The 12,572-nt window shown below is 45.3% G+C and overlaps 2 protein-coding genes across 2 annotated transcripts; one reads left to right on the top strand and one right to left on the bottom strand.

Annotated features, from left to right (window-relative positions):
- The first annotated feature begins 635 nt into the window (after window positions 1-635).
- LOC135561306 (uncharacterized) lies at window positions 636-6,981 on the top strand. The gene is made up of 3 exons (XM_065002748.1): window positions 636-690; window positions 4,677-5,480; window positions 5,603-6,981. Exons 1-3 carry the CDS (start codon window positions 636-638, stop codon window positions 5,782-5,784), a joined length of 1,041 nt encoding a protein of 346 aa, XP_064858820.1. The 3' UTR covers window positions 5,785-6,981.
- A 711-nt stretch (window positions 6,982-7,692) lies between these two features.
- Window positions 7,693-11,775, bottom strand: LOC135561307 (serine-rich adhesin for platelets-like). The gene is made up of 4 exons (XM_065002749.1): window positions 11,763-11,775; window positions 9,289-10,542; window positions 9,104-9,163; window positions 7,693-8,872 (listed from the first exon to the last, which is right to left on the bottom strand). Exons 1-4 carry the CDS (start codon window positions 11,773-11,775, stop codon window positions 8,352-8,354), a joined length of 1,848 nt encoding a protein of 615 aa, XP_064858821.1. The 3' UTR covers window positions 7,693-8,351.
- Between the last annotated feature and the right edge of the window lie 797 nt (window positions 11,776-12,572).

Raw genomic sequence — 12,572 nt, forward strand, 5'->3', positions numbered from 1 at the left:
TATATTTATTTACTGACCTGACTAAAAAATAACTATGGCATTTTACCCAAAATAAATCAGTGTTTAAACCTACAATATGGCCTTATAAATCAGTGTATACCAGTGTTTAAACCTACACAAGGTAGATGACCACCAGCCAACAGCACTGTAGAGATCACAATGATGTGTTAGACGTTTCTGATTTGTAATGAACCTGAGGGCTGCACGATACACTGAATCAAGTGCTCTCAGGGTCGTGGTTGAGGCCTGCATATATATAACATCACTAAAATATAAAACCGCCAGTAATGTACATCATACCAGCTCCTTCCTGGCCTCCAGAGAAAAACAAGCCTGATGCCAGTAATGTACATCATACCAGCTCCTTCCTGGCCTCCAGAGAACAACAAGCCTGATGCCAGTAATGTACATCGTACCAGCTCCTTCCTGGCCTCCAGAGAACAACAAGCCTGATGCCAGTAATGTACATCGTACCAGCTCCTTCCTGGCCTCCAGAGAACAACAAGCCTGATGCCAGTAATGTACATCGTACCAGCTCCTTCCTGGCCTCCAGAGAACAACAAGCCTGATGCCAGTAATGTACATCGTACCAGCTCCTTCCTGGCCTCCAGAGAACAACAAGCCTGATGCCAGTAATGTACATCATACCAGCTCCTTCCTGGCCTCCAGAGAAAAACAAGCCTTATGCCGGTAATATAAACCTATTTTCAGCTTGAGCTTCCTGATCAAGTTCTCCACATGAACAGTGAAGCGCAGCTTGTCATCAACCCACTCACCCAAATAGTTGTACACTTTGACTTGCTGTATAGTATGTCCAGCCATTGTAGCAATGACATGATTAGTAACATGCCTGGCATCTGAAAATCAGAACCAGCTTCAAATCATTCAGATTCAGTTGTATGATGTTAAATGCTCTTTGGGCATTTTCAAAAGCTAAAGATAAACTACTACCACTTGAATACAGAACAGTATCATCTGTATAAAAATGAACATCCGCTGTTTCATTAAGATCCCCAGTGTTGTTGATGTACAAAAGGAACAACAGTGGTCCCAAAATAGAACCTTGCGGGACACCTGAGCACTACTCTATGGACTCAGATTTACAACCATCCACCATTACACATTGTGTATGATTTAATAGGTAATTTATAAACCAATCTAGATCATGACCTGTAATTCCACAACATTTTAACCTTTGCACTAACACAGCATGGTCCACAGTGTCAAAAGCCTTCGACAAATCAATAAAGACAGACACACTTGTTGTCAAGAGCACAGTGGATGTCATGTAAAACCCTCCATGTAGCTGAAACAGTGCTGTGTCCAGACCTAAAGCCTGACTGCATCCATGTAAAACCGTCCATGTTGCTGAAACAGTGCTGTGGCCAGACCTAAAGCCTGACTGCATCCAGGTAAAACCCTCCATGTAGCTGAAACAGTGCTGTGTCCAGACCTAAAGCCTGACTGCATCCATGTAAAACCCTCCATGTAGCTGAAACAGTGCTGTGTCCAGACCTAAAGCCTGACTGCATCCATGTAAAACCCTCCATGTTGCTGAAACAGTGCTGTGTCCAGACCTAAAGCCTGACTGCATCCATGTAAAACCCTCCATGTTGCTGAAACAGTGCTGTGTCCAGACCTAAAGCCTGACTGCATCCATGTAAAACCCTCCATGTTGCTGAAACAGTGCTGTGTCCAGACCTAAAGCCTGACTGCATCCATGTAAAACCCTCCATGTTGCTGAAACAGTGCTGTGTCCAGACCTAAAGCCTGACTGCATCCATGTAAAACCCTCCATGTTGCTGAAACAGTGCTGTGGCCAGACCTAAAGCCTGACTGCATCCTTGTAAAACCCTCCATGTTGCTGAAACAGTGCTGTGTCCAGACCTAAAGCATGACTGCATTAAAGAAGTTGTTTTCTTGGAGGCCTTTAGCTGCCTACTAACTAAGGACTCCAGGACCTACTAACTAAGGACTCCAGGACCTACTAACTAAGGACTCCAGGACCTACTAACTAAGGACTCCAGGGCCTACTAACTAAGGACTCCAGGACTCCTGGACCTATTAACTAAGGACTCCAGGACTCCAGGACCTACTAACTAAGGACTCCAGGACCTTTGACAGAACAGACGGTTTTGATTTGGGTCGATAGTTGTCAATTAGCGAAGGATCTCCACCTTTTAGGAGAGGCAGTACAAAAGCAGATTTCCATAACTTGGGGATTTCCTGAACGTCAAGCGTGAGGTTAGAAATATAGGGGGGAGCAATGATGTCAGCAGCAGGTGTAGGAAGCAGGGGTCTAGTTCATCAGGGACAGGGGATTCTGTTCTGTTGAAGGAGTGCACAGGGGTGTCAGGGATGAGAAGGAGAACCTGGTGAAGGAGTGAACAGGGGTGTCAGGGATGAGAAGGAGAACCTGGTGAAGGAGAGCACAGGGGTGTCAGGTATGAGAAGGAGAACCTGGTGAAGGAGAGCACAGGGGTGTCAGGGATGAGAAGGAGAACCTGGTGAAGGAGTGAACAGGGGTCTCAGGGATGAGAAGGAGAACCTGGTGAAGGAGAGCACAGGGGTGTCAGAGATGAGAAGGGGGACCTGGTGAAGGAGAGCACAGGGGTGTCAGGGATGAGAAGGAGAACCTGGTGAAGGAGATCACAGGGGTGTCAGGTAAATTCACAGGGGGGGTTTAACATTTTTAAATGAACTGCCTGCATCTATAAAATGCTGATTCAAGGAATTCAGAATGGAGGTTCTCTCAGTTACTTCCTGAGTGTCGACCAACAATAGTTTGGGAAGCTGTGAATCTTCTTTTCACACCAAACCTTTCACTACTTGTCAGAATGTGGAGGGATTATTTAAATGATCTGAAGTAGATTTCAGGTAGTGGTCTGCTTTCACTTTTCAGATCAAAGCCACACCCATATTTCAGACGTTTAAAAGCCATCCAATCATCTGCTGAACCAGACCCTCTTGCTTTATCCCACATAGCATTTAGTTCCCTTATGATTTTAGTACGTTCCTCAGTAAACCAGGGATTCTCTCTGCCCTTCATCCTGAATGTATTTAAAGGGGCCTATTGCATACATCCTGGAAAGCATTGTGGAAGTAAGAAAAGGCTCATTCAACATCAGGGATTAATTCCATTCTATTCCATTTAATTCTGGATACATCATGTAAAAAACCTGGAATATCAAACAGCTTCTGGTGTCTTTTCGTAATGACATGTGGAGGATGTTTAGGACTTTGACCATCTCTCACACAGGCAATAGCACAGTGATCAAATACCAGAAGCATTAAAACGATGAGGAGTTTTGGTTAACATCAAATCAATCAAAGAGGATTTCAGAGGAGACTTTATATTCAACCTCGTTACACTGTTGACAATCTGAGTGAGATTATAGGTATTGTATAGAATTTAGAGTTGATCAGAGCTAGATGTTAACCAGTCCTGATTCAGATCACCCATCAGGACAAACTCAGAGGTGACATGCTGTGATAATCTGAAAATACAATCCAGAGAGCCAACAGTATCAGATGGTCAATAACAACAAGATACAACCATATTTAAACCGTATCAGATGGTCTATAACAACAAGATACAACCATATTTAAACAGTATCAGATGGTCCATAACAACAAGATACAACCATATTTAACAGTATCAGATGGTCTATAACATCAAGATACAACCATATTTAAACAGTATCAGATGGTCAATAACAACAAGATACAACCATATTTAAACAGTATCAGATGGTCTATAACAACAAGATACAACCATATTTAAACAGGAGCCAAGGTTAATGTTCAAACACAGATATTCAACTTGCTGAGGTTTAGTAGAAGTCAGACCGCTGAGAACTTGTGTTTTACGTAAACAGCAACACCACCACCCCTAGATTGACCATCTGCACCAAAAACATTACAACCATTTATGCCAATATTTTTGTCTGCAATAGATTTTTGTAGCCAGGTTTCAGAAAGCATAAATACATCAGAGTGGGCAGGTTTTATCCATATATCCACATAGTCATACTTCAGCAGCAGACTTATTACATTCACATGCAGAAACTTCAGGCCGCTCTGACTACTTCATTGGACAGAATGTCAGGACCTGGGTCAGATTGCACATTTCCAGACAGTAGAAGCAGCAAGATAATGGCCAGTCTAGATGGAGGGTTCCAACATGTGGATTTATAGACAGCACTTGAAGGACAATCCATAGTCACCAGAATCTTTAACGCCACAACATTCAGGAGATGTGGAAAGTCCAGAGACACGGTTCAGTACCAAGAAAACAGTCCTGACATGTCAGAGCAAGAGTCCCATTTCTCCCATGTTGTTTGGGAGAAATGTGCATAGATCTCATGTGCATTTATGGAGCAAGCGTGTGGTTTCTCCCAAAACTTGAGGGAAAAACATCAATATATTCCCTCATTCACAGAGCAGGCGTCTCCTTTGTGAAAGCAGCAACATGAACAGCAGCAACATGAACAACAGCAACATGAACAACAGCAAAATTATCCTTTATTGCCTCATCTTTGATCAGAGAGAAACACAGCACTAAGCAATCTAAGACATGTAGCCAACACAACGCTGAACCCTCATTAAATGAGCTAAAAACAATCCTAAATAATAATACAAACATAGTAACAATCACTAATCAAATAGTCCAACAGCAGGAGAGGACACCTGTACCAGACTGGGAGAGACAGACCAGAGCAGGAGAGGGCACCTGTACCAGACTGGGAGAGACAGACCAGAGCAGGAGAGGGCACCTGTACCAGACTGGGAGAGACAGACCAGAGCAGGAGAGGACACCTGTACCAGACTGGGAGAGACAGACCAGAGCAGGAGAGGACACCTGTACCAGACTGGGAGAGACAGACCAGAGCAGGAGAGGACACCTGTACCAGACTGGGAGAGACAGACCAGAGCAGGAGAGGACACCTGTACCAGACTGGGAGAGACAGACCAGAGCAGGAGAGGACACCTGTACCAGACTGGGAGAGAAAGACCAGAGCAGGAGAGGACACCTGTACCAGACCAGAGCAGGAGAGGACACCTGTACCAGACTGGGAGAGACAGACCAGAGCAGGAGAGGACACCTGTACCAGACTGGGAGAGACAGACCAGAGCAGGAGAGGACACCTGTACCAGACTGGGAGAGACAGACCAGAGCAGGAGAGGACACCTGTACCAGACTGGGAGAGACAGACCAGAGCAGGAGAGGACACCTGTACCAGACTGGGAGAGACAGACCAGAGCAGGAGAGGACACCTGTACCAGACTGGGAGAGACAGACCAGAGCAGGAGGGGAGCAGTGCAGCAGGTAACAGGGTATGTGAGAGTGTCCAGAGATGAGTCTTTCCTTGGATCAGGACACAGAGCAGAGCTAGGACAGCATCATACTTTCTGCACTACAGAAACTACAGGACCAGTAAAAAGTTGGGACACACCTGATACACCTCATAGACAATCAGGTGAGAACAAATGATAGTCCCACTAAACCCCAACCAGATGGAATGGTGTATCACTGCAGAATGCTGGTTAAGTGATACAATGTTCAATAGCATCACACTAAACTCCTCACTTCCCCTTTCAGGTCCATATGGGTTTACTGCCCTCTGCTGGAGACTGGTGCACACTGCAGTCCCTTTCAGGTCCATAGGGTTTTACTGCCCCCTGCTGGAGACTGGAGCACACTGCAGTCCCTTTCAGGTCCATAGGGTTTTACTGCCACCTGCTGGAGACTGGTGCACACTGCAGTCCCTTTCAGGTCCATAGGGTTTTACTGCCCCCTGCTGGAGACTGGTGCACACTGCAGTCCCTTTCAGGTCCAAAGGGGTTTACTGCCCCCTGCTGGAGACTGGAGCACACTGCAGTCCCTTTCATGTCCATAGGGTTTTAATCGTCATCAATACAGGTACTGTATGTAGAACCATAGTAAAGATCAGTAATTCCCCTGAACATCTTCCTCTTCCTCATCTGGTTTCTTGAACAGCCCTTCACTCCTCCCCGTTCAATGGGGAACCCCTCCACTCCTGCTGGTCAGTATATCATTCCTGTCCCTCACCATTTCCTCCACAGTCCTCTCCTGCTGGTCAGTATATCATTCCTGTCCCTCACCATTTCCTCCACTGTCCTCTCCTGCTGGTCAGTATATCATTCCTGTCCCTCACCATTTCCTCCACTGTCCTCTCCTGCTGGTCAGTATATCATTCCTGTCCCTCACCATTTCCTCCACTGTCCTCTCCTGCTGGTCAGTATATCATTCCTGTCCCTCACCATTTCCTCCACTGTCCTCTCCTGCTGGTCAGTCAGCACACGACCACCACCATGGGGTCTTCTGTCTATTCTGAGGGTAGAACAGAGTTTACTGTCAATAGATCCTACTGGAACAATCCTGGAACATGTTGACATGCATTACAATATGTCATTTCCTGTAAATGTAAAGGTAAAGCATAGTGCACATCCTGCTGACTTATCGCTTTTCTTAGTGAAATGTTCTGATGATGGAATTTGCCAGTTGATCTTTTCAGATTGGGTTGAACTAATGTGTGGGCCTCTGTCATGGTAAGACCTCTGTTGACCACATGATCAACGACGATGGACCGGACTTCATTAGATACAACAGTTCCCTGCCGCCTGCCTCCATCTCTCTGATGTCCACCTCTCTGAGGGCTCCTTAGAGAGGGCTTCATGTTTTGAGTTTGTACTAAGAGTTGTGAAATGTAGCTTTCCTTCTCTACTCCTCACAAATGTAAAAGCATTGGATTGGTGTTGACATGGGGTAGAGGGATTTCCTTTAAATCCATGAAGGGAAGTGGACAAGTTCACACTTAGAAAGGAGAGATAATTGTTACACACCCCATGTGTTCTGATAACTACAGGAATGAAACCAGATTGAGGTTGTCTGCTTTCTACACACACACACACACACACACACACACACACACACACACACACACACACACACACACACACACAGAGAGAGAGACACACACACACACAGAATGAGAGACACACACACACACACACACACACACACACACAGAGACACACACACACACACACACACACAGAGAGAACATCAGGTATAGTTGTGTAGATGAGGGAATATGTGATCAGAACCCCTCCAGTCTGGTTAACCACAGTCAGGTCCAGTTTGGACTATCAATACAAGTCACCATTCAGAATGTGACCCAGTTCAATGGGTCTGAACAGAACTGGGGGACGTCAGACATCAAGTTGTCTAAACACAACTGGAATATAATTAGTTTGTGATTCATTGTTAATGGATTTTCAATGAGGAACACAGAGGAACAACCCTGACAACACACATAACAAAATAACACTAAAAACAAAGGGGGAGGAAACCACTAAAGTCATGACCATATTGTCATGTTGTAATGACAGGGAGAAACCATCTAACATCTAGAACACTACTTTAGACCTGGTTATAAGAAGCCTAGTGCACTACGCAGGGAATAGGGAGCTATTTGGAACAGAGACACTAACTCCTGGATGAAAATCTCTCTCTCCCTCATCTGTCTGATATATCTGCCCATTTCCCCTCCCCTCCTCCCTTTTCATTCTATTCTATCAGCCACACCACTAGCTCACCTCCACACAATACATTTACAAGTTAAAGACTCACATTGGAATAAATAACAAAGGAAAACTATTACTAGGTGAAGTTGAGTGTTTTTTATTATTTCCCATCACCATAAATCATATTTAATCACTGAACAGTAGCAGACCTAACTTCATCTGTTCCTGACTCTGGATAGTGGATTAAAAAGACCATCAATCTCCAATGATATTAAAGTACTATTCTGAACATTACTGATATACTGAGTGGCAAGTCAAGATATCTGCTGGTTTTATTGTTTGGTCAACAGCACCACCTGCTGGACAGGTTTAATGTTGCTGGACTGAGCAGTATAGGAGGATGAAAGATGACACATTTAGGGCCGGTTTCCTGGACGTCTACATTGAACATACTGTTTATTCCAGGACTAGGATTAATCTGTGTCTGGGAAACCAGACCATATAGTTTAGTAGAACGTAAGTGATACCAGCTTGTAGTGGGCTGACTAGTCCTGAATTGTCCTTTAGTTCCTGGACCATTTTCCATGCAGCTCCAGGTGACAGAGAACACATCAATTAGGACCGAGCCAACAAGCTGATCAATGATACTGAGGAGAATTACATAGAGACAGAGAACCAACTGAGAAAACATATCAATGGTTCTGAATGACAACCAATATACATCAACACCAGACATCATGATTCATGGAAATGTACAAGACTAAAACATTGTATTGAATTTGAATTAATAACAAATCAGTTTACAGTTTAACCAGCTCAGCAGTACCATTTAGTTGGAACCAAAACCCAGGATAGAGGGGCTGAGTGAATGTGGTCTGGACTCTGTGGAGGAGGGTCATTGTGTCAGAGACACTGTAGAAGGACAGAGTACCTGCCTTGGGATCCAGGTACACTCCTACTCTGGAGGACTGAGGGCCTGATACTTTAGTCTCAACATTATTGTGTCTGAACCAATAATCACCTCTATAGTAATGTAAACTCCAGGACTTGTTATTGAGTCCAAATCCACCATCATTACCGCTCTCTGTTCTGCTGATGTCTTTATATGAGACTGCTGTAACAACAACACCAGTCCACTCCACCTCCCAGTAACAGCGTCCAGACAGACCCTCACTACACAGAACCTGACAGTAGTTGGTGAATCTGTCTGGATGGACAGGATATGGTTGGACTTGGCGTGTACAGGTCACCTTTCTGTTCCCTTCAGACAGAGAGAGGCGTGTGTGTGCTGTGTTTGGGTCCAGTGTGAGCTGACAGGAATCTGGGAGAAGAGCAGAGACCAATGAGGGGAGTCAGAACAATAAGTTAAGTCAGATACTGTATCTACCCTGTCTTTGATTAGAGCACAGCAGAGATCAAATCAGAGAAATATGAGGAGTCACATAGATACCCAGTCTTTGATTAGATCTACTATTGCTATATATTTCTAGAGGGATTGTTAGGAGTGTCAGTAAAAAGAGACTGTTAGTTACTTCACAATAAAGAGACTCACATTGTAACAACTGTTCTCTGGTCTTGAGCTCTGGAGGCAGTACAACATCCACTATATTCACTACAGACACACAAACACATTGACAGAGAGAGGGAATGTTATCATCAGACCATATTCCACATGTATATGACTAGTAGGGAACTTTCAATGGTCTAAAGTTGATGTTCTTATTGTTTTCAACACACCTGTAGTGGAGATCTTGGTCCATTCTCCTTTAAGGAAGTCTTCTAGTTTATCTCTCAGTTCAGACACATTCTTCCTCACATCTCCAAAGTACTGAAGAGGACGGACAACGATGCTGGGTAAGTCTGAAGATACACTGATACTGGAGAGAGACTGATAACTCTGGAGAGAGAGAGAGAGAGAGAGAGACTGACAACTCTGGAGAGAGAGATAGAGAGAGAAAGAGAGAGAGACTGATAACTCTGGAGAGAGAGAGACTGATAACTCTGCAATTTGTAAGTCGCTCTGGATAAGAGCGTCTGCTAAATGACTTAAATGTCTGCAGAGAGAGAGAGAGACTGATAATTCTGGAGAGAGAGAAAGAGAGAGAGACTGATAACTCTGGAGAGAGAGAGAGACTGATAACTCTGGAGAGAGAGAGAGACTGATAACTCTGGAGAGAGAGAGAGAGAGAGAAAGACTGATAACTCTGGAGAGAGAGAGAGGGGGACAGAGAGAGAGAGAGAGAGAGAGAGATAGAGAGAGAGAGAGACTGATAACTCTGGAGAGAGAGATAGAGAGAGAAAGAGAGAGAGACTGATAACTCTGGAGAGAGAGAGAGAGAGACTGATAACTCTGCAGAGAGAGAGAGAGCGAGAGAGAGAGGGACGAACAGCGAGAGAGAGAGGGACGGACAGAGAGAGAGATAGAGAGAGAGACTGATAACTCTGGAGAGAGAGATAGAGAGAGAAAGAGAGAGAGACTGATAACTCTGGAGAGAGAGAGAGAGACTGATAACTCTGCAGAGAGAGAGAGAGAGAGAGAGAGAGAGACTGATACCTCTGGAGAGAGAGAGACTGATAACTCTGGAGAGAGAGAGAGAGAGAAAGACTGATAACTCTGGAGAGAGAGAGAGAGAAGGACAGAGAGAGAGATACAGAGAGCGAGGGACAGAGAGAGAAAGAGCGAGAGAGGGACGGACAGAGAGAGAGAGGGGGACGGACAGAGAGAGAGAGAGAGAGAGAGAGGGACGGACAGAGAGAGAGAGAGGGACGGACAGAGAGAGAGAGAGGGACGGACAGAGAGAGAGAGAGGGACGGACAGAGAGAGAGAGAGGGACGGACAGAGAGAGAGAGAGAGAGAGAGGGACGGACAGAGAGAGAGAGACTGATAACTCTGGAGAGAGAGAGAGAGAGACTGATAACTCTGGAGAGAGAGGCTGATACCTCTGGAGAGAGAGACTGATACCTCTGGAGAGAGATACTGATACCTCTGGAGAGAGAGAGAGAGAGAGACGGACAGCGAGAGAGAGAGGGACGGACAGAGAGAGAGATAGAGAGAGAGACTGATAACTCTGGAGAGAGAGATAGAGAGAGAAAGAGAGAGAGACTGATAACTCTGGAGAGAGAGAGAGAGACTGATAACTCTGGAGAGAGAGAGAGAGAGAGACACTGATAACTCTGGAGAGAGAGAGAGAGAGAGAGAGAGAGAGAGAGAGAGAGACTGATAACTCTGGAGAGAGAGAGAGAGAGAGACTGATAACTCTGGAGAGAGAGGCTGATACCTCTGGAGAGAGAGACTGATACCTCTGGAGAGAGATACTGATACCTCTGGAGAGAGAGAGAGAGAGACTGATACCTCTGGAGAGAGAGACTGATACCTCTGGAGAGAGAGACTGATACCTCTGGAGAGAGAGACTGATACCTCTGGAGAGAGAGACTGATACCTCTGGAGAGAGAGAGAAAGAGAGACTGATAACTCTGGAGAGAGAGAGAGAGAGTGGGACAGAGAGAGAGGGATAGAGAGAGAAAGAGATAGGAGACAGGGAAAGTCAGGATCAGATGAGCTCCTGCATTTTTCAGCATTTTCTTTAAAAAATATAGATTAGGAGTTAGATAAACTTGGATTTTTTGTCAGGAACACATACTGGATTCTACTCTCTACAACATAACCCCCACTTCAAATCAAAACTTAAAACCTACAACCGGATTTTGGACGGAATGACGGAATCACCTGGAAGGTTCACAACTACCAAGATCTATTTCTCTATACAGCAAATTCTCTGGAAAACAACAGAAACCTGAAAACACCATCCAACCTGGAACTGAGTGAGTAATGCTTAGTCTGAAACTATATTTTAAAAGCCAAAAGCCAAGAAGAAAAATACACTACATTACTTTATAAGGACTGAATTCTAACATAATTCTGCCAAGCTTGATACAGCTTCAACTAGCACCAACGTGTCAAGTGAGAGGTGTCAAAGCCCATTAGCCCAACAATGGCAGGAGAGTCACACAGTCTACCCCAACCAAATGGAGAGGCCTTAGAGGCTCCCTCCCGCTGTTCAGAGGTAATTAAAATACAGTACCCTTTGCATGTAAAGAATGAGAAGTCAAGAAAAGATTACAAAATGAAGCTCCTTATGGAAAATCAAGAGACACTTTTTGCTGACTATTACAAAAATGGGAACATCAGCAACCTTATCTTCCACACAAACCATCCCCTGGCATGGCACAGTGCTATATTAGCACACTACCCCTCTGTTACGAGAGCGGGGATTAACGAGGGGTGGAAACTCAGAATACTTGATAACGAGGACTCTGAGTCAAGTAATATAAATATCTATAAGTCCGGAACAGTAATGGCACAGGGTAATCACAAACAGTTTCAGCTGGACTTTCACCTAATCAAAGAATTAGCCCAGCAGGAGAAGCTCTCCCTTGATAAAGATACCCCCACACCGAGCGGGTCAGACCAGACCTCTTCATTATGTAACCCCACAGACGAGCAACCCCCAGCAGAGAGTCAACCTCCCAGCACAGATTACCACTCCCTCATTGAAATGAAGGACAAATTCACCCAGCTGGAGATAAGGCAGGTGGAGCTGGAACAGCAGGTGATTACACTCAGCTGGACAGCACAGACCCAGACCCAGACAACAGTCCAGCACAACAACAGCCCCTTAACCAGACCCGGAGAGCTGGAGGTGGACAGAGACATATCTGCTCTTTGGACAGTGGTGAGACAAATACAACAGGAGAAAGAGGAGCAGAACAGAGCACTAGAGGGGAGTGTCAGACTGCTGGTGGAGGAGAGGTTGAGGGGGATTGGAGGAGAGGGTGAGGGGGATGGAGGAGAGGGTGAGGGGGACGGCGTGCGACAGAGAACAACCCACTAGAGAGGTGGCCACCCCCACAGAGAAGCCAGCAGAACAGCCCACCTCAGCACCCAACAAAAGTCTCGACACCACAGCAGAACAGTCCACACCAGACCCTGACCATAGAGTCGACATCACAGCAGAACAGAC

This window comes from Oncorhynchus nerka, linkage group LG17, assembly GCF_034236695.1.
Source record: "Oncorhynchus nerka isolate Pitt River linkage group LG17, Oner_Uvic_2.0, whole genome shotgun sequence".
Taxonomy (NCBI): domain Eukaryota; kingdom Metazoa; phylum Chordata; class Actinopteri; order Salmoniformes; family Salmonidae; genus Oncorhynchus; species Oncorhynchus nerka.